This window comes from Euleptes europaea, chromosome 19 (genome assembly GCF_029931775.1).
Source record: "Euleptes europaea isolate rEulEur1 chromosome 19, rEulEur1.hap1, whole genome shotgun sequence".
NCBI lineage: Eukaryota > Metazoa > Chordata > Lepidosauria > Squamata > Sphaerodactylidae > Euleptes > Euleptes europaea.
The window spans coordinates 2083637-2105720 of record NC_079330.1 but is presented as its reverse complement, the minus strand read 5'-3'; the positions used below and the strand labels follow the sequence as shown (position 1 = coordinate 2105720).

The 22084-nt window shown below is 48.4% G+C and overlaps 1 protein-coding gene across 1 annotated transcript; it reads left to right on the top strand.

The window, feature by feature from the left end:
* The first annotated feature begins 529 nt into the window (after window positions 1-529).
* On the top strand, window positions 530-16753 carry PLOD1 (procollagen-lysine,2-oxoglutarate 5-dioxygenase 1). The gene is made up of 19 exons (XM_056864916.1): window positions 530-609; window positions 3282-3373; window positions 3779-3915; window positions 4483-4646; window positions 5400-5512; window positions 5811-5874; window positions 7803-7900; window positions 9218-9319; window positions 9550-9681; window positions 9929-10050; window positions 11038-11142; window positions 11889-12014; window positions 12742-12883; window positions 13416-13529; window positions 14168-14233; window positions 14392-14496; window positions 15089-15235; window positions 16040-16165; window positions 16541-16753. Exons 1-19 carry the CDS (start codon window positions 531-533, stop codon window positions 16694-16696), a joined length of 2190 nt encoding a protein of 729 aa, XP_056720894.1. The 5' UTR covers window position 530; the 3' UTR covers window positions 16697-16753.
* Window positions 16754-22084: the final 5331 nt, after the last annotated feature.

Sequence of the window (22084 nt, the reverse complement as noted above, 5' to 3'; positions counted from 1 at the left end):
AAAGTTCTTATTTCAATCGAAATTCTGTCATTGCTTGACAGTTGTATGGAGAGAACCCAAGGACAGAGGCAGTGATTCTGGAATAATTAATTAACCAGGACATACAGAGTGCCATTTTGGATTTGGACAGGCCGCAAATCTTGACCTATGTGCTCCAGAGTAAACCTACCAAAATTAAAATGAGCCCTTTTAAGACACCTTAAGACAGGCTTGTGTCCCACAGTTTAAATCTGTTTTTATTTTAAGGCCTGCCTTGGTAGCTTTCTCCTCCAGCACCCTGCGTTTGGGACAATCTCTGAATCTTAATGCCGGGAGGTTGGGGGTGTGTGTGTGTGGAAGACAGGATGGGTCTGGAAAGAGGAGGAGCCCCCCTCCTTCCTGCAAGAGGCGTGCTTATTGCGTGGCACAGCAGCTCTGGGACGACTGGGAGGGACTTATGGGAAGCAGAGTTGCATCCCGTCCGCCTCTCCAAAAAGCTTATTATAATTTTATTTTTTTTGCAAGATCCGGTGCAGGGAGCCCTTCTGAACATGGCCCTCAGGCATATCCTCCTACCGCTTCTGCTACTCCTGATGGGCGAGGGAAGTTGCGGCTCCAAACAGCAGCAAGGTAAGACTGGGGTTGGCCAGAAAGGCAGTTCAGACAGGGCTGGTTACACAGGCAGTGGGATTCTCTGCCCCCCCCCCCCGCACCCCACAGATAGATCAACCTAGTTAGACATTTACACGATTGTCCCTTGTCATTCCACTCTAATTATTCTGGAACGGCAACATTTGCGTGCCTTGGCATTTTCCATCTCTGGTACTTGGACGCGTGCTTAAAAGAAAGTTCTCTGGAAATCAGTTTCCAAGGGGGCACATTCCAAGGGTGTATTACTTCTTATTGCAAATCAGCCTCCTTGTTAGAGTTCAGAGTAATCATTGTTGGGGTGATAAAGGAGTGGGGAGGCAGAAGGATGAGTTTCCCCTGCCCCTTCTGCCTCATCTGCCCCCCCCATGATGCTTGCTTATGCACCATATTTTAATGTGTGCTCATAAATGGGATTAGAGAATCAAGAAGTATTCTTTGTAACGTAATGCAGAGTATGAAACTGACACATCACAGATTTGGCATATCACAATCCCAAACTTCACACATCACAGGGTGTAAGTCAGGATAGGGAGACCATTCCAAATGGGACAGAAACCCTCCCTTCCACATCTCTTTTGTGCAAATGTATTATTTATTTGTTGTTGTTTTTGTCCCACTTTCTTTCGAGGAGTTCGGGTCACATCACTAATTTCCCCCTCCTTTATAGTCGTCCTAACAACCCTGCAAGGTTGAGAGAGTGGGTTACTGGGCCAACTTCACCCCACATTCAATACACTTCAGGGGGCAAATATTTGGGTTGGGGGCTGGGGCCCACAAGCTCTCTCCCCACGAATATAGCAGTGATGCAAAGGGGCGCAGAACAGCCATGCCCAGCATTGTAAAGATATTTTTAAAGTATTTGGTGTATGAAATTTTACCAGCTTGGCTCTTGCTTCCCCATTTAGCAAACCGACGGGAAAATGAAAAATAATTAAATCGCAGTTTGATCGTGCTGCTGAAAAGATTTTATTCTTGCTGCAGACTCAAAAAGTAATCTGTTCACACGTGTCTGATGGTGTCTTCATGGCCTTTTCTGGGAGGGGGGTAGATCTCAGTCCACGTGCAAAGGAAAGAATTGTAGCGCTGGGTACCCTTTCCTACCCCCATTGTGATCACATACCGCACGTACACTCTGAAGAGATGTTGGCTTGCCTTTTTTAAAAAACTGGCACCACCAAAAAGTTTGCCATATCAGAATACTTTTTAATGTATTTTTAACAAACTCAGATTTATTCAGAATGTGTGTGCACAAAGTCCCCCTCCCCTCCCTTTTCCCATCTGCCAAGTGTCTTTCCCCCAGGACTCAGGAATTTAAAGAAACTTTTTAACAAAAAGAAGGACTTTGCACAGGGTGGCTTGTGTGTGCTTGCTAACACTTTCACATTCCAGCCACTTTGGAAGGCCGAACACTGGATCCCTTTTCTTCCCCTTGACTCAGAAATACGACACCTCCATCTGTCCATTCGGGAGGCCTCTGGTCCCACGCTGGAGTTGCCAGCTGCTTTTAGCAGAAGTTAGAGTTCCGCTGAACGGTGCATAAATAGTTGGTCAGAAAATGAATCTGGGCTTGGATTTTCTGTCACTTAAATGGTGCTATAAGTTCTCTGATATATTTACTACTTTCTCTTTGCTGCAGAGGAGGAGAAGTAGGACGCTGAAGTCTGTCCTGAAAGATTTAAGAAAAGGGGGCCCTCTTAAATCAAGTCAAAGGTCCATCTAGTCTGAAATCTTCCCAAATCATCTAGTCGTGCCCCATGGCTCTGGAACAGAATTCAGGGAGCACCTACCCTCCTGGCGACCCTGCAAAACATCTTATTTGTTTTATCAAATTGTTTTTACATAGTTGTTACCCGCCTTGGGTCCGGGGATTCTGGGATGAAGGCAGGAATATAAATATTTTACGGTAAATAAATAAATAAACTTAAGTCAGTTGCCTTTGGAGATCACTGGGCAGGAAGACCTCATCGGTAGAAATGAAAAAAATGCATACGGTCACACACAACAAAAGTATGAACACAAAGTTCTCAAAATACAACACAGCAGCATTTTTTTCTTGCATCCAGCTTGGCATGTCCGGTGTCACTGATTGATGCATCAGATGGTTTGCCTTTACTTCTGGATGTATTTTCTGGACCTCTAGGGACTGAGATATCTGGGCACTCCGGAATAGTGTGGTTTCTGAAGGAGGCTTGTTTGTGTGTTAAGAAGCACTGGAAATGGTCAGCACTGCACTGGGAGTGTGGAAGACATCTAAAATCAAGATTCAGAGGCAATCCTCAACCCACATATGTACCCTCCAAATGAGCATCTTTGATTGATGGGGCAGTCAGGTGGACCTCTCCCTGTGATCTTAGTTGGACTAGGATGAGATGCAGGCTTAAATCCCCCACTGAGCCATGAAGTTCACTGGATGACTTTGGGCCAGTAGCTGCTTCTCAGCCTAGCCTGTCTTGCTGTGTTGTTGTGAGGCTCAAACAAAAGACAAGAGGACCATGTACACCACCCTGAGCTTTTGGCAGAAGGGTGGGATTAAAAAGGGACAGGTAAGAATTCAGCAGGTGTATTTGGCTGAATATTAGCAGAGTGCCTTGAATAAAAAACCAGCTTCGTGCATGCCTCTTAATTCTCCTTATTCTTCCTCTTCCACGTAGATAATTTATTGGTTCTAACTGTGGCCACCAAGGAGACAGAAGGATTCAGACGGTTCCAGAGATCAGCTCGGTTCTTCAATTACAAGATCCAGGTAATGCTAACAGACTGTCTGAACTGAGTGTTCCATATTGTGCAGAAATGAATGTTACTCAAACAAATTTCCCAGATTAGAAAAAAATTAGGATGGTAATCCCTGCCTAATGCTTGGCTAGCAATACAATCCTGCACATGTCTGTTCAGAAGTCCCACTATTTGAAGGTGTTTACTCCCAGGTAAGTGTGTACATGATTGCATCCTTCAAAATGCATTTTTAATTATGTTTTTAAAATAAGTAGCAGTCTGTGCAGCTACTCTGTGAGTGGTGATTTTCGTTCCCTGCGGTAGAGACAGTAGCCTTTGATTGTTACCTCCATATTTGTTTAAAATACATAAAAATACTGACCCACTGAGATGGACGAGGAGGGCGGCTTTTTCACAATGCTGCTTACCTGTCTAGGTCCTTGGACTGAATGAGGAATGGCACGGTGGAGACGACAAGAAGACAGCAGGAGGTGGGCAGAAGATCCGTCTCTTGAAATCAGCTTTGGAAGGCTATGCAGACCAAGAAAACTTGGTCATTCTCTTCACAGAAAGGTGAGTGGATTGGAGGTTGAGTTGTTGCGCCATAACCTTGAAATTGTGTGTGTGTGTGTGTGTGTATCCCTTGGTGCAGACATAACTCTGGCGCACCCCATCTTGCAAATCAGGGCCTCTGGAACATAATCTCCTTTCCCATCTGGCTCTGGAACAGGTCTTTCTTTCCCATCTTTTGTTGGTTTTAGCCATGGTTAAGCATGGAAGGTGGATTCTATGGCATTATACCCCATTGTAAGTCCCTCCCCTCCCCAAACTCTCCTCAGGCACCCTTAAAAATCTCCAGGTATTTCCCAACCTGGAGCTGGCAACCCTCATTCAGACAGGTTAAGCCCTGAACAAAACCCACCCACCCCTCCAAGTCTCTCCCAAGGGGGCACATTTGCCATGGAGGTGTGTGCCCTCCTTCCCATGCAAGATCCTGTACCCTGTTGTGGCACATCCCAGTGAAGGGGGAGGATCTTTTAGTGTCAGGCTAAACCACGCTTTGCTGCCTTCAGCAGGGGTAATTTCTTGTTTTTTTCTGCTCAAATCAATTTTTCCCCTCCCCATTTCCCCCCATTATAGTTATGACGTTATCTTTGCATCGGGCCCTGCGGAGCTGTTGAAGAAGTTCAGGCAGGCTAAGTCCAAAGTCGTCTTCTCATCAGAGACTCTCATCTACCCGGACCGGAGACTGGAAGCCAAATACCCGCAGGTCCGAGAAGGGAAACGATTCCTGGGTTCTGGAGGTGAGAAGGAGATCAGCCGTGGGCACGCAGGCTTGGAAAGGAAGGTTGTGTCTTGCAGTGCCATCCTAAGCAGAGTCAAACTCCTGTAAGTCTACTGAAGTCATTGGGCTTAGAAGAAGGTCACTCTGCTTTGCATGCCACTATTAAATAATGATGTGAGTAAAAGGGGAAAGTCAGGAAGAAAGGGAGGAAATGAACTAGGAGGGTGCTAGGATTCTGGAGGCCCCATCCTGATCTCCTCAGGTTTTGGTACTTTTGGCAGAAAACGTCGATGGATTTTGAGGATTTCCTTCATAGTGAGGTGTAGAACCTTGTTCTTTTTGAAGCAATGGAAGCAGAGCCTTGAAAATTCTGCAGAGGACACCTTGTCTTCCATAAAGAACCCATACTCGGTTCTTCAGCCCGCAGCCACAACCTTGCAGGAATCCAAAACAGCTTTAGAAACATATATTCTTGGACCTAACTGCAAAATTTGCAGTTAAGCAGAACTCTTCATCAAGTGAAACAGAAACCAAGCTAAGTCTGTTTCTGCAGAGAAAGTGAGATGGGTTTGTAAAGCTGAATCTTTGTAATCATTTTCAGTAGAGGCCTGATAGCTTTGTTTTAGAAAACTGCTGGGCTGCTTTGTCTGATGAAGAATCCAACACCAGACTCATCCTTTTCTCCACTAATATTTCTTGTTCTTTTCAATGAAGTGGACCATGGCTGTCTCAGCAAACTTCCGGTGACCTTCTTTTCTCCCTCTTCCTGTAGGGTTCATTGGCTACGCTCCATATCTCAGCAAGCTTGTGGCAGGTTGGCAGGGGCAGGACAGTGACAGCGATCAGCTCTTTTATACCGGTGTCTTCTTGGATCCAGAAAAGCGGGTAAGCACAGAGCTGCAGAGTGCGTATTCAGTGACGAAAAGCCATCCTCTGGACTGTCACGGTTGGAAAAATGCGACTACCCCATCCTTACATGCCCTGTGGGAGAAGAGTTGGATGTAAATGTGAGAATGAATGACTATGGAAAATTAGGCACTGGATCAGATCAGAAATTGGCCAGTAGCCCACAGTCTGCCTTCTGCACCCCCCCAGTATAAATAATTCTGCTTCTGGGCAGGGGGTCAGACCTGATAGCCTTTTTGTTCCCTTTGCAATCCTTATTCTATGTTTTTCCTAACAGGGAAACATCAATATATCTTTAGATCACAGGTGTCGAATCTTCCAAAACCTGAATGGTGCTCTAGGTAAGAAACTGGGTGCGGAGAGAGACCCAAGTCCTTGAAGCAGCTGTTTGAAATGTGCTTAAGCTGACACAGTATAGAACCATTTTTGTAGAGGTGGGAGAGTTCAGGAAAGATCCCAAATCCTTTGTGACCCCCCCCCCGGCTCCAGCAGCCTAACAGTCCTTGCTCCATTTTGCAGAGTAGAGGCTGAAGGACTCCCCCCCCCCCCCAATTGCTTTCTTGCCTTCCCCTCTGATCTCATCACAGGTTAAATGACAGGATCAAGCTCTGGGTGTGGAAGAAGGGAGAGGTTGTAAATGCAAGTTGTAACCAAGATCCATGCTTGAGGCTTTGGCAGGTCTCTGAAAAGGGGAAGGGAAATGGGAAACACCTGGATGCTTTGCAAAATCAGGGTGTCATTTGTCTGGTGTTGTCTGGTTAAAGTAAGTAAGTAAAGGTCCCCCGTGCAAGCACCGGGTCATTCCTGACCCATGGGGTGACGTCACATCCCGACATTTACTAGGCAGACTTTGTTCACGGGGTGGTTTGCCGGTGCCTTCCCCAGTCATCTCCCCTTGACCCCCAGCAAGCTGGGTACTCATTTTACCGACCTCGGAAGGATGGAAGGCTGAGTCAACCTTGAGCCGGCTGCCTGAAACCGACTTCCGTTGGGATCGAACTCAGGTCATAAGCTGCAGTCCTGCAGCTTACCGCTCTGCGTCCCGGGGCTCCTCTCGTCTGGTTAGGTGGCAGAAAAGAGATGCGTTCAGCCAACACAAGGAAGTACCTGATTGCTAACTTCCATCCCCATTGTTGCTTAGAGGTGATTTAGTCAGAGTGCAAACATGGGGACAAGTCCATGGTACATCTAATTCTGTGCTCCATCTTCTGACTGGCCAGCCAGATACCTCGAGGGAAGCTTGTTAATGCAGCAGGATGGGAACAGGGCCAGTGTTGAAGGCTGTTGTGGTCACAAGATGGGGAAAAGAGAAGAAAACAAAGCATTTGGCTTTTGAGGTGGGGAAGCTCCCTGGAGCTTTGTTAGACAAGCTCCTGGATTACACAGCTTGAAGCATCCTTAAAATCTGTGGAGCCTTAAAAGTAACCATTTGGAGGAAATTTGATCAGACATCTGATTTGCGTGTATGGGACAAGAGAGTTGACACTTGGCTCTTTCCCTCTGCATGCTTTTCTCAGGCCGAAATGACAGATTGCGCCAGAGGCCCCTATGACGTTGCAAAGCCGAGCTTGGCTCTCATCCATCTTCAAGGCACAATGGTACACTCACAGTGCTTGAAGGAGCTGCTATTCTGGGGCATGCGAGTAATCTTGCCCAGGGCTCACCAAAATCTGGAGCTGGCCTGGATGAGAACGAAACATCCATTCTCTATTCCCCTAACTGAATAAGAACTGCCTTGCTGGATCAGTCCAGCAAGTGTGAAGGTTTTCTTGGAAAGAAAAACGTGAAGGCAGTACCCTTTACCATGTGGTTGTCCCCAACATCTTGAGGTATATTGCCTCTAAATGCAGAAGATCCATTTAGCTGTCATGGTTAAGAGGTATAATGTTTCTGAACATAGGTTCTGTGTTTTTGAATATTATGCTTAGTGTACATCCTATGTGTGTAAAGTGCTGTCAAATCGCAGCCAACTTATGGCGACCCCTTGCGGGTTTTCATGGCAAGAGACTAACAGAGGTGGTTTGCCAGTGCCTTCCTCTGCACAGCAACCCTGGACTTCCTTGGTGGCCTTCCATCCAAATACTAACCAGGGCTGACCCTGCTTAGCTTCTGAGATCTGACGAGATCAGGCTAGCCTGGGCCATCCAAGTCAGGGCACTGTACATCCTACAGGTTCTCAATCCTTTCTGTTCTTTTCAAAGCCATATATGTCCTAGCAACCCTTCTATGGCAACGAATCTGATCTCTCCTTCCTCCCCCTTTTTTAAAGATGAGGTGGTCCTAAAGTTCGAAAACGGTCGAGTGAGAGCACGAAACCTGGCATTCGACAGCCTCCCGGTTGTGATTCATGGCAATGGCCCCACCAAGGTAAATGAAGTCTCCAAGGAGAATTTCCTGGTGATTAGAACAAGTTTTTCTTTTGATTGCAGTTTGCAGAAGCTGAGGCAGAGCTGGGTAACTGATGCACTGGGGAAATCTGAATCCTTGGCCCTGAATAAATTATTCAAATAATGTTTATTATTTATTCATTATTATCTATGTATTCAAATAAATATTTCTGTGGCCATGCAAATGAATCTGCTTATTTTGCATAATTTCGTTCCGCCTCTTGCGGCATTGCTGGGGTTCAAGGTGTGACAATTTGACAATTTTACTTGCTGGACCTGTAGGGGAGGGTGGTAGAGCTCAGATTCAGTCTCTGGCATCTGAGATTTTGGAGGGGCAGGATAATGCTGCTACAGTTGTTTGTGGGCTTCCTAGAAGCACCTGGTTGGCCACTGTGTGAACAGACTGCTGGACTTGATGGACCTTAGTCTGGTCCAGCAGGGCTTTCCTTATGTTCTTATGAGAGCAGGAGCAGAAAAGATCTCTGCCCAAGAGTCTGGAGAGTTACTACCAGACAGAACAGGCAGCACTTAGCTAAATGGACCAATGGTTTGATTTGGTATAAGGCAGTTCCACCGGCTGTTGTCCTCAACGTCAGTTCAGCAGTTATTGACTAGAAACTTGCATTGCTTTGTTTGACCTGATACTGAATTCCATGCTTGTGATCATGTGAGCACACAAGATGCAGAAATCATACAGGACTGGCAAGAACCAAACTACTACAGGTCAAGGCATTACAACAATTGAAGAGCAGCTCAGTATCCTCCGCTTCTCCTCAGTGTGGTGTAGCGGTTTGGAGCGGTGGACTTCAGGAGAAGCGGGTTTGATTTCCCCACTCCTCCACGTGAGCGGCGGAGGCTAATCTGGTGAACCGGGATGGTTTCCCCATTCCTTCGCATGAAGCCAGCTGGGTGACCTTGAGCAAGTCACACCTCTGTTAGAGCTCTCTCAGCCCCACCTACCTCACAGGGTGTCTGTGGTGGGGAGGGGAAGGGAAGGTGATTATAAGCCGGTTTGAGCCTCCCTTAAGTGGTAGAGAAAGTCGGCATATAAAACCAACTCTTCTTCCTCCCCCTTCTCTCCCCACTGTAAATTAACCCATGATGCTCTGAGTAGTGTGTCCCACAACCAGAGATCAGGTGTATTTCTGCTTTCCATGCTGGCCTGATCCGCCTTTTCAATTTCTCTTTCCCAGGAGGAAGAGAAAGGTATGGTTGGTGTAATCATAGGTACAGGGTGAGGTGAGTTTTCCGTTTGGCTTCAAGAATTTGAGCATTCTCTCTCTCTGTCTTCTCCAAGTTGCAGTTAAATTACTTGGGAAACTACATCCCACAGATATGGACCTTCGAGACTGGCTGCACTGTTTGCAGCGAAGGACTGAGGAGTCTCTCCAGCCTCAAAGTAAGAGCTAACACAGAATCAGGGCGGTGGGCGGGCAGCTGCAGGTTCAAAGGCACACTTGCCTTTGTGGTCTAAACTGGCTCTGAGGTTTCTCTCTTACCCCCTTGTAAAGAACCCTGGGATTTGTAGTTTTGTGAAGATGGAGGGTGGGGTAGAGATCTTTCAGCTCCTTGTAGAACTGAAGTTCCCAGGGTGTGGATCTCTTGGAATGCTTTTTGCCCCCATGGCAGGAGGAGGCGCTGCCGCTGGTTCTGATTGGCATCTTCATTGAGCAGCCCACCCCATTCCTCACCCCATTCTTCCAAAGGCTTCAGAAGCTCCGCTACCCAAAGAAACGGATCCAGCTCTTTATCCACAACCACGTGAGTAACGTCATCCTTAGGGAGGGAAGACCTGTCCCAGAAGCCTATGCTTCCTGCCCTGCCTGAGCCCACAACACTGGCTTGACCTGCTGAACTTCAGCACTATGCAGGCTTTTTGTGGTGGGTTTCTTGAAATGGCAAAACATGGAGAAGAAGCAGATTTTAGCTTTTTCTTGGCGTCTGTGAAGCCAACCAGAAAGCATCACTATGCCCTGAGGTAACGGGCATCCTTCCGCTTTGTGTCCAGGAAGAGCATCATCTCTCCCAGGTGGACGAGTTTGTGGAGGAGCACGGAGAAGAATATCGCTCCGTCAAAGTGATTGGGCCAGAGGATCACATGGAGAATGCTGATGCGCGGAATATGGGCATGTAGGCACCTGCTTCTTCTCTAGAAAGTGAAACTGTGATCGAACATGTGCTTGCGGGCAAGAGAGGGGCAAAATCTGGAAAGCCATATTAGTGACGTTTGAGAATAGCCTTTGCCTGTACAAGGGTACCTGTTTTGCACACAGAGGGTCCCTGGCATGGCCACTTAAAAGAATCTCTGGTAGCAGCTGCCTTTCTCTGCCTGACCATTCTGAGCTAGCAGGGCCAGTGTCCTGATTCAGTATAAGGTATCTGTAATGCCTCCCAGCTTCAGTCCTAAAAAGGATTTTGTATAGCAGGGTTGAGATCCTGGAGAATCTCTACCACTCAGAACAGACTGTGCTGGGCTGGATGGACTGAGGGTCTGATTTGGTGTGAGGCAGATTCATATGGAAATTTCTAATTAAAAGGCACCATTCTAGAAGCAACTGAAGCCACAGGGGCTTGGCTGTAGGTTATGTTCTCACACTAGCGACCTTGCCCTTTGTAAAATTAATACGGAATGTCTCCTATCATTGCCACACTGAAGTCTTTTGAACAGAATGGTATTAGATACATGAAAGGATAATTAACCCCCCCTAATTCCATGGGGAAGCCCTCATTGACTATACCTGTAACAGCTCTTTGAGAGAGAGAGAGACTGGTGTAAGAATATTCATGCTTTATATATGTTATCTGGTTGTAAGTTTTATGTAGGGTAAGCTGCATTTTTATCTCTGGAAATGAAACAGAGAGACATGTCTAAGGCCTCCTAGTAAGTTCTTGGCGGAGATAAGATTGGAACCAGGGACTTCCCACTCTGCAACTCAGCCTCTTAGCTACTTGGTTACCCCAGACTTTATTTCTAGTCTTCTCCATCCATCCGCTGGGCACTGAAAACAGCACACATCATAATCCTCTCAGGCTAAAGGTGGCTCTTGGGGGCATTTGCTCTCCAAGGCCATGGGAGTGACTCATGCCTTGACCTGTTTATGTTTGGTCCTCCTCTAGCAATCTGTGTAGACAGGATCCTGTTTGTGAATATTACTTCAGCATCGATGCTGAAACGGTGGTGAAGAACCCGGACACGCTGCGAATCCTGATGGAACAGAACCAGTGAGTTTCTGAGTCAGGTGTCTCCTTCTCTACGTCTTGTGGGTTTGATAAGGCCTAGGAGAAGTCCAGATCCAGCCCTTCCACTCTGCACCATTTTCCAGACCTGAACCGGCCCTGGGAGCCGGGGAAATCTGCATGTACTGATGAATACATGTACATTTCCCCAACTGGGAAAAAGCACATCTTCTTGTCTGTTTCAGATTAGGAACATGTTGTCTGACAAGGACTCAGAGGACTAGGTATAACTTAGCTACACGTACCCCGCACAAATGGCAGTTTCCTCAAGATATTGTGGTTTAATTGAAAGAGCAAAGTACAGAACAAGTTTCTTGCCTTTGTGATTGCCTGTGTTTGGAAAAGTGGGGAGACGCCTGATGAATTCTCAGAAGCCAAAGGCCAGATCAGGTGCCTAGTGATGAGAACGGAGTGCCCTGCCTGCTCCCTTACCTGTCCTGGTGGCTAGGAAGATGCAAGTCAAGGATGCACAATGAGAGGAAATGATGCAAATGTATATGATTTACATAATTTATACATGTGATGGAATTCAGTTTTTCCTGGCACAGGATTTGAATTTGTTTGTTTTGTTTTTACAACACTTGGAAATATCACATCGTTTCCTAGCCAGTTCTCCTGTCACCACCCCTTCTATGTTACTAAACCTCATCTTCCGGATTTGTGTCCGCTTGCTCCCTGAGTTCCACTTCATCCCTTCTTTGTGCTCCCCTCTTCCTCCCCCCTCCCGCCAGGTCTGTGATTGCCCCACTTGTCGGCCGCCTGGGGAAGCTGTGGACCAATTTCTGGGGTGCCTTGAGCGCAGATGGATACTACGCCCGCTCGGAGGACTACATCGATATTGTTCAGGGGCGGCGAGTGTGAGTGCCAAGAAAAACGCAAAAAAAGGCTGGGCAGCTATAAGTGCCATTAGGCAACGGGCAGGGGGTGGGGTTCGATCACCCTCTTCCATCGCTGCAGGATGTCTTTTTATCTGCTGCCAGCTAGGGCTGGATTCAGGTGTGGGGCTGTTTTGGGCAGGACACTGGCTTTATTCCCCCCCAATCCAGAGCTGGTTAAAGGGTTTTTCTTGCCTCTGGGGCTGAGGGTTCCTTCATAGCTCCCTTCTCCCTCCACTGGCTCTGTTCTCCCTCGCCCCCCAACTGCAGCTCCCAGGGTCCCTTTCAGTTGCAGCTGTGCTGCAGGGAGCAAGTAGGAGTAGCTGCAATGTTGCAGGTGCCAGTTGGGAGCTGTGCGGTAGTCCTCGCCTCTCTGGTCAGAACTGGCCCTCTGCCGGGCTGTAACCCTCAGCTGGTGCCCAGCCATGCCAACCCCCTGATGCCAGCCATATCCTAACCATGCATCTCATCCCCCCCCCCCCACACCATTCGGGGGCTCTTGGGAACTGTTCTACTGATCTACTCATTCAAGATCGGCATCTCAGGCTCATGTTCCAGCCAGCTGGGGTTTTGAAGTTTAAAAAAAGAGTAAGGTCTTAGCTTGGCATGCAGAAGGTCCCTAGACCCATCACTGGCACCTCTGGTAGTAAAAGTGCTTTTCTCCCCCCGATCATAATCTCCCAATTCTCCTTTTCTTGCTTTTTCTCAGTGGACTCTGGAACGTCCCGTACATCTCAAGCATCTACCTGATCAAAGGCAGCATCCTTCGATCAGAACTCACTCAGGCCGACCTCTTCCACAGTGGGAAATTAGACGCAGACATGGCTCTCTGCCACAACATCCGGGAGCAGGTTAGTCTGACAGGAACACAGGCCCTTTCTCTTAGCCAGTGTGGTGTAGTGGTTAAGAGCTGTGGTTTGGAGCAATGGACTCTGATGTGGAGAACCGGGTTTGATTCCCCACTCCTCCACGTGAGCGGCGGAGGCTAATCTGGTGAACTGGGTTGGTTTCCCCACTCCTACACACAAAGCCAGCTGGGTGACCTTGGGCTAGTCACAGCTCTCTCAGCCCCACCCACCTCACTGTATCTGTTGTGAGGAGGGGAAGGTGATTGTAAGCCGGTTTGATTCTGCCTTAAGTGGTAGAGAAAGTCGGCATATACAAAACCAATGTTTCCTTTTCTTCTCTTAGGAGGAGTAAGGCAGCTTGAAAAGGCGGCTGATGCACTCTGTGTGCTTCTGTGGTGTCCTTCCCCTTCAGCAAGGAGACCCTGACCAGCTCCTCTTATCCACTCTCTGGGGACACCCCCCCCCCCACCGGCAGCACTCACTGCAGAGGGTGCTGGCTTGCTGTAGCTAGTTTGTTTTCCTTTCTGGCCTGCAGGGCATCTTCCTGTTTGTAACAAATCAGCAGCACTTTGGGCACATCCTGTCCTTGGAGAATTACCTGACGACTCACCTCCACAATGATCTTTGGCAGATCTTTAGCAACCCAGAGGTGAGAGGAATCAGACGGCTGGGCAGACACCCACGATGCATCCATGTTCAGTGGGAGACCAAAAGTTCCGCAAATCAAAGGGGCTAGAGACAAAAGAAGCAGAGACAGGGACCTGAATAACTGGTGGTGGGAAGTGCCATCAAGTTGCAGCCAACTTGTGGTTACCCCTCGTGAGGTTTTCAAGGCAAGAGACGAACAGAGATGGTTTGCCATTGCCTGCCTCTACATAACAACCCTGGATTTCCTTGGTGGACTCCCATCCCAGTACTAACCAAGATGAACCCTGCTTAGCTTCCAAGAACTGATGAGTTCAGGCTAACCTAGGACTTCAAGGCACTACATAACTAATCAGAGACAAAGAGAGATGCCAGTCCAGTTGTGTCCGTACTTCTAGTGCCTCTGTCAGCAGAGGGACATAGAGCAGGGCCTCTCCACACAATCCCAGGGTAACTGTGGGCTCATTTGGAGAGGGCGATCCTCAAGGTACCCCAGGCAATTTAGGGCTTTAAAGGTTCAAAATCAGCCCTTTTCATGCGCCCAGAAATGAACCAGAAGCCAGTGAAGTTGGATGGGAATTGGCGTTCTGTCTCACCTCAGTAGAAACGACAGGTTTACCTTTTTGTTTGTTCTTATCACAGGACTGGAAGGAAAAATACATCCATGAAAACTACACGGCAGCCTTAAAAGGCAAGGGGGTAGAAACGGTATGTAGCCCCAACCTCATTCAAGGTGTGGTTTAGTTGGGTTCTGGCAGGATAAATAGCAATGGGGAAGCCAATTCCTGAAGGTGTTGCCCTTATTTTCTTCCCTTCGCCTTCCTCTTTTTACTGGCTGAGCTTTCACAGCTTCTCTGTTTTCCCAGCCCTGCCCAGATGTATACTGGTTTCCACTGTTCAGCGATGCCGCTTGCGACGAACTGGTAGAGGAGATGGAGAATTTTGGCCAGTGGTCCAAGGGAGATAACTCGGTAAGGCAGCCCTGCAGATAAGACCTCAGTGGATACCCAGACACGTTTCTGCTACTCTACAAGGCCCACAGGTCCATACTTCCATTTGTGGCACATCAAAGACCTAAAGGGGAGTGGAAGATGAGACCCTTCCCCCCTTTCATACAACATTCTCTTCCTGGTCTCCTGAGGATGACTTTGACTCACCCCAAGTAACTATTTACAAGGATGGGGTGAGGAAATGGGGACATCTTGTGTGCCACTGATAGTCTGATGAGAGCTGAAGGACCGCGGAACCACTTTGTTGTTGATAAATACTTCTTTGACCAGCAGGGTTAGCCCTGGGAAGGGTTAGCCCTGGAAAGTTAGAATCATGGAGTAGGAACGGACCACCAGGGTCATCTAGTCCAACCCCTTGCACAATGCAGGAAATTCACAACTACCTCCCCCCCAACACACACACCCAGGGACCCCTTCTCCATGCCCAGAAGTTGGCCAAGGTGCCCTCCCTCTCATGATCTGCCTATGTTATTCCAAAGCTCTTCTTTCGAGATCACCGCAGTTGGGTAGTGAGGCCCTCGCTATGGTCACCTTTTGTGCAATAACGTTGCAGGACAAAAGGATCCTGGGGGGCTACGAGAATGTGCCGACGATTGACATCCACATGAACCAGATCCACTTTGAGCGTGAGTGGTACAAATTTCTCCTGGACTATATCGCGCCCATCACAGAGAAGCTGTATCCTGGGTACTACACCAAAGTAAGCCCCGTTTTAAAATAGTTACATAACAATATTTATAAATAACAACAACAGCAATGATAGCATCACATTATGCGAAAAATATGAATGGAGCAGTATTTCAACTACAAAGAATGAGTGATAACAGTGGCAAATGGTGTTCTGTTAATGGCATAATTAAATCAGTGGGCAAGGATGTGGTAACATCATAAAAAATTTGAATGATTAATGAAGTATTTAAAATGTTTAAGATTTGGCTACTTGCAAAACGGAGCGATATTTCAGTGGCATACCTGGGACATTTAAGAACATAAAAAAGCCCTGCTGGATCAGACCAAGGCCCATCAAGTCCAGCAGTCTGCTCACACAAGCAGGTGCCTCTAGTGGTAGAGCCTCTGCTTGGCATGCAGAAGGTCCCCGGTTCAATCCCCGGCATCTCCAGTTAAAGGGACTAGGCAAGTAGGTGACGTGAAAGACCTCTTCTTGAGACCCTGGAGAGCCGCTGCCAGTCAGAGTAGACAATACTGACTTTGATGGACCCAGGGTCTGATTCAGTATAAGGCAGCTTCATGTGTTCATGTGTGGTCTTTTAGGGCTTTACTGTGTGGATGTTTCAGTGGAGTCAGAGTAGATTCTGAAGTTAGTTGTATAAAATGGACTGAAATCAGGAGGTCCCAGATCTAAAGAAACTATTTTTTTCATGTAAGTTTTCTTACCATAGGCCTGGTAATGATTTTCTTTTCTTTTGCCCAGTTGGCTGCCCCTCAAGTGTCATAGAGCCACATAGGGCAGGCACGGTTCATGGTGTTTCGTCTTCCCCTGCAGACCCAGTTTGAGCTGGCCTTTGTGGTTCGGTATAAACCTGATGAGCAGCCGTCACTGATGCCGCACCACGATGCGTCCACTTTCACCATCAACGTCGCCTTAAACCGTGTAGGGATTGACTACGAAGTAAGTCGCCACAAGGATCTTCCTGCCAGGTGTACCTTCTGACAAGATGGGCAGTTCCTTGACTCAGAGAGAGAAGGCTGCCTTGGTGTAGGTTTTGGGGAGATGTGAGTAGGGATAGTAGCCCCACTACGCCTCCTGCCAGCCTCCAATTGACTGTGGCTGGAGGCAGATTTAGGCTCCCGAAGACCTTGAAGTTTAAATTTTGATAACCTCCCCAATGAATTTCCTGGAAAAGAGATAGCCAGGGGATTGTTTTTGACATGTAGAGGTCGAAACCTTGTACCCGTGCCACACCTTTTCGTCTGCGTTTTCTCCATAAAAACCAGGCCTCTGTCAACATATTCAAGGTTGGTTCTTGCGTTCCTTACTCTGCAGGGCGGAGGCTGTCGGTTCCTGCGGTACAACTGCTCCATCAGAGCACCCCGGAAAGGCTGGACCCTCATGCACCCAGGTCGCCTGACCCATTACCACGAAGGCCTCCCCACCACCAAAGGGACCCGTTACATTGCTGTGTCTTTTCTCGATCCGTAGAGGTGCGCCTTCTGAAAGGAAAGCAAGAGGAATATCTTACCAGCTTTTGTACCAAAGGAAAACCTTCCTGAAAATGTTTGAGTGGATTCACTGGGATACAGATTTGGGTCATAATCTCTCTCACACACACAGCTCCTCTAGTGCCCCTTAACTTGGATTTTTGCTCTGCAACAGGAAGGGAACATCTTGGTTTGAAAACTCTGCCATTGATTTGAAGAGGTGGGATGGGGAAGACACCTAGACCACCTCCTCCATCTCTGTTTTCTCCAGTCTGCTGAGAAAAAAACTATTTCTGTTGGATGGAACAAAGCTTGAAGCCACTGCACATTAGAACTGTGAAGGATTGCAAGATCCTTTCATGGTGCTATTTTTAGTGAATCCTTTCTTCTTTTTTTAGTGAATCTGAATGCTCGTGAATCCTTTGTAGCTAAAGAAAGGGATTCCCTCCAGTCAGTTATGCCAAAGCAAATGCCCAGAGGATGCCTCTCGGTTAGAAATAAATCCCAAAGCTGGAAGCGTTCCACAGTCCACACATCTCTCCACAGCAGGATATGTGAGCTCTCTTCAACTGGAGTTTGCCCCACTTTCTGCAGGAGAGATGCCAGGCCCAGGTGTGGCTGAAGGCATTTTGCAGCCCCACCTGCCCTCCTCTGCCCAGGTAGGTTCTGTTGCAGGAGCCCACTTAACATGACATGGGAGGGTACAGGAGATGGCAAAATGCCTTCATCCCCTTCTGAGCCTGTCTTCCTTGAAACTTTGGAGTTGGGTGGTGGCAGCCAGTTGAATATCCCAAGCGGCCTCTTGGGGGTTTAACCAGCTCAAGCCAGGCTGCTAGTTTCATACATTCTCACTTCCGGAGAGCCTCTGAGCGTGTGAAGAGTGCTTTGCCTTTGAATGGAGCAAAAGTATTTTTCTAAAACATGACAATAGATTCCAGACCAAAATGCTTCTGATCGTGAGCAGTGTGCCCTTTGTCTTCTGACAAGGGACAACTTTTTAAAATATCAGTGTATAGGATATAGTGCCTCTAAGCATGTGTCAAGTGCCCCTGCTTCTGCAGGGTACTGTCTTCTTTATTTTAACTCACGCAAATAATAAGAATACTTGATAGCCGCACTTTTATTCTGGCGTCACATTCTCTTTGGCTGGCAGCAGCTAGGCAGGAGGAGAAGAGTCTGGCTGGACCATTGCCGTTCTATGAGGGACAAATGCGCCGGTACTCCAGCTTTGTGCACGTCTGTTTTCCCCACGTCAGTGCAGTGTTCAGAGCTGCTCAGATCCAGCACTGGCGAGAAGCTTTCCAAGAGCTGTACGTATTTATTCAATAGAATCAACCCTTCTTTTAGATTGTTTAAAAATCAATTAGGGGGTCTAGGTGTACAGAGTTTCAACTGGAGATTTTTACATTAAAACTTTTACAAAACAACCAAATGGTTTGATGCTGTTGATTTCTTTGTATGTGTGCAGGCAGTTTTTGAGAGATGCATTCGAGTGATCAATCGGTTCACCTTTGTAGGAGAAATTGTTGAAGGCTTGGGAGGTTACCCCTTGTCTATTCTGTGTGAGGAGTTCACCCCCTCCTCCTGGAGTGTTTTGGTCAGTGAAGTTGCCTGAGAATATCTCAGTGTTCCCATATCCCTGGGTATCGGTTGTCAGGGCCTGTTTGTACTTTGTGATCTCTCTGGAGGCATTTCTTGTAAACAGAACGCTAGGCCAGATGGACGGTTGTCTGATCCAGCAGAGCGTTTCTTACTGAATGCAACATTTCTCCATCTGGCCTTTTCGCTTTATTTTATTTGCACCCTGCCCTTCTTCCAAGGAAGCCACAGCACTGTAAATGAGAGGTGATTGGGAAAAAAACGGGCTAACAACAACCATGTAGAGTAGGCTAGGTTGAGCAAGTGGCCTGAAGCCACCCATTGAGCTTTGTGGACATATGAATTCCTGTAAGACCAGACTTCATTGGCGGTTATTTTTTACTGTGATAATATATTTTAATGTCCATTTGTATTACTTGATTCTGTGAAACCAGATTCATTTTTCAAAAGGCTGTATAGCAACACACTGCAGCTGTTTTTTTAATTAAAAATGGCTTTCCACTCCCTCACCTTCCTTGTTTGTATAGCCTCAGACAACATTGATTTTATGATAGAAGTTTTGCCACTTAGTACATGAGCACATGCTTTCCAGGCTCTGAGCATGTTCAGAGTGCGTTTCCTTCTACCTTGAGCTAGCACGACAAGAGTACACATTACACCAGATTTTTTGACTGTGTGGTTCAATTTTTAATAGAGGTTTAATGAAACAATTACATGGATACCTGGAAATAAGCAGCACTGGACTGCATTTAAGGTAGTAAAATTTTTGGTAATAAAGATCTGCAGACCTGAAATCAAACACTGACGTGTGGTGTAGTTTCTCAAGATGTGCAGATTAAAGCTTTCCCTCCTTTCAGCGCGCGTGGAGTCCATTTCCTTTGCTTCCTTCCAGGATCCTCCCCCCTTCCTAAGGAAGTGAAAGTACTTGAGGTTGCCCTGGGAAAGTCATGGAGATTTGGTGGTAGTACCTGGGAAGAGCGGCGTTTGGACAGGGAGGGAATCCAGCAGGGACAGAATGCTTTAGAGCCATCTGAAGCCGCCCTTTCCTCCAGGGAAACTCCTCTCTGTAGAGGTCAGCTGTAATTTTCAGCATTATGCAGTGGGTTAGACTAGATGACCCTGGTGGTCCCTTCCAACTCTATGATTCTATGAGAGGGAGGGCACCTTGGCAATCTGGGCATGGAGTATGGGTAGGGTTGCCAGGTCCCTCTTCACCACCGGCGGGAGGTTTTTGGGTCAGAGCCTGAGGAGGGTGGGGTTTGGGGAGGGGAGGGACTTCAATGCCGTAGAGTACAGTGGCCAAAGCGGCCATTTTCTCCAGTTGAACTGACCTCTATCGGCTGGAGATCGGTTGTAATAGCAGGAGATCTCCAACTAGTACCTGGAGGTTGGCAACCCTAAGTATGGGTCATTGGCGGGGTGGGGGTGGGAGGTAGTTTGGAATTTCCTGCTCTGTACAGGGGGTTGGACTGATATGCCTGTATTATTGTATCAATTCCCAATGACAATAACACAGTAGGAGGTTGATAGTTCAAAGCAGTTTGTTTGTTAGGCCCAATATACACACACCGGGTGAAAATTGCCCAAATGCGCAGGACAAGTCACACACACATCAAAGGAGTGCAAGCACAGATACAATCTTTGGCAATGGGAGGTACAATCTTTGGCAATGGGAGGTACAAAAGACGAAATACATGGCGCCAGTACATAGAACCAATAATAGATATTTAAGGATTTGAATTCCCTATTAGAGATCTGGAGGCGTTACATAGAAATGGTGATCTCATTCTCACTAATGAGCAGTGAAGACCCACATTCCCAGGTGCTTCTCTATTTGATCCTAAATTACTGCAGTTCTTCTTACCTTGGACCCTGGCAGCTGCCAAGGCTAACTAAGAGGGTTCCTAGCTGGTTCTTATCTCTGGAAAACCAGCTTATGCAAGGCCATCTATGGATTCTTTAATTAGCTTCTAACTAAGGCGCAACAGTGGGCCTCTTATACTTGAGGCTTGTAACCTATGCAAGTGCTTGGTGTAACTCTACAAGCCACCTCTGATATGCTGAGTATGGCATGTTCACGAGTGCAGATATACTTTATTGAGTACAAAGAATATATTTCAAATCAAAGAATACATTTCCCATAGCACCTAATGATTTCAGGCATTACAGGACTAGATGACCCTTCCAGCTCCATGATTCTATGATATGAATTCCAGGAAAACGCCAGGTCCCACCTGGAGGTTGGCAACCCTCCACTGATCCCCCTCCCTGTTTGGCGCGCCGCAGCCGGGGAAGCCGGAAGAGAACTACAACTCCCATGAGGCAGCGGGGCCCGGTCGTCGCAGGCGGAGTGGCGTCACGGCCCCGGCGCTCCCCGCTGACGCTGCCCGGGGCTGGGTTCCGACTCGCTGCAGGCGCGGCTGAGCGGGGAAGCGGCTTTGCAAGCAAGCCAGGGCCGGCGACGCGTGTCACCGCGCACAGACGATACAGGCGGTCTCTCAGGTGCGGGGGTTCTGCCCTCTGCACGCTCGTGTGAACGTGGTTTGGTGGGGCGAGGCGTGTCAGTCTCTGTCCCGCGTGCAAGGGAGCGTGTGTTTGGGAACGCAGCTCGTGCACGTGTACGTGGCGCGTGTCGGTTGGGGGTGGGGGGAGACAGGTTGCTGGCCACGCCCCAGCCCGGGGCACCTGGGTTTGTTAGGGAGTTCGCGCCAGGTAGGTGCGCGGGGTTTCGGGGTGTGCTCCAGAACAGGTGCCAAGGTCGGGTGTGCTCCGTTGGGCAGGTGAGCTTCGGACAAGGTAGATCTGCTCCTCTCTGCCTGCCTGTCGGTGGGGTGGGGGGCGTGCAGAGAATGTGGGACGGTGACAACTGAGTTCATCTTGGGGAAGGGGCCGTGGCTCAGCGGTAGAGCATCTGCTTGGCATGCAGGAGGTCCCAGGTTCAATCCCCGGCATCTCCAGTTAAAGGGACCAGGCAGGTAGGTGGGGTGAAAGACCCTTTTCTGCCTGAGACCCTGGAGAGCCATAGGGAGGAGCTGTGGCTCAGTGGTAGAGCATCTGCTTGGCACGCAGAAGGTCCCTGGTTCAGTCCCCGGCATCTCCACTGGCCTAGGCAAGTAGGTGATGTGAAAGACCCCTGCCGGAGACCCTGGAGAGCCATGGGGAGGGGCTATGGCTCAGTGGTGGAGCCTCTGCTTTGCATGCAGAAGGTCCCTGGTTCAGTCCCCGGCACCTCCAGTTAAAGGGACCAGGCAAGTAGTTGGGGTGAAAGACCTCAGACTGAGACCCTGGAGAGCCATGGGGGGGGGGGCATGGCTCAGTGGCAGAGCCTCTGCTTGGCACACAGAAGGTCCCAGGCTCAATCCCCGGCATCTCCAGTTAAAGGGACTAGGCGAGCAGGTGATGGGAAAGACCTCTGCCTGAGACCCTGGAGAGCCATAGGGAGGGGCTGTAGCTCAGTGGTAGAACCTCTGCTTGGCATGCAGAAGGTCCCAGGTTCAGTCCCCGGCACCTCCAGTTAAAGGGACCAGGCAAGTAGGTGATGTGACAGACCTCTGCCTGAGGCCCTGGAGAGCCATGGAGAGGGGCGGTGGCTCAGTGGCAGAGCCTCTGCTTGGCATGCAGAACGTCCCAGGCTCAATCCCTGGCAGCATCTCCAGTTAAAGGGACCAGGCAGGTGGGTGATGTGAAAGACCTCTTTCTGCCTGAGACCCTGGAGAGCCGCTGCCGGTCTGAGTAGACAATACTGACTGTGATGGACTGGTTCAGTAGAAGGCAGCTTCATGTGTTCATG

What these genes read in the sequence shown, in the direction of transcription:
- PLOD1 (XM_056864916.1), top strand. Translation starts at nt 531, where the DNA reads ATGGCCCTCAGGCATATCCTCCTACCGCTTCTGCTACTCCTGATGGGC. An exon ending in GATGCGCGGAATATGGGCAT is followed by an intron (nt 10,051 to 11,037) that starts GTAGGCACCTGC and finishes GTCCTCCTCTAG; the next exon opens with CAATCTGTGTAGACAGGATC. An exon ending in AAGGCAAGGGGGTAGAAACG is followed by an intron (nt 14,234 to 14,391) that starts GTATGTAGCCCC and finishes CTGTTTTCCCAG; the next exon opens with CCCTGCCCAGATGTATACTG.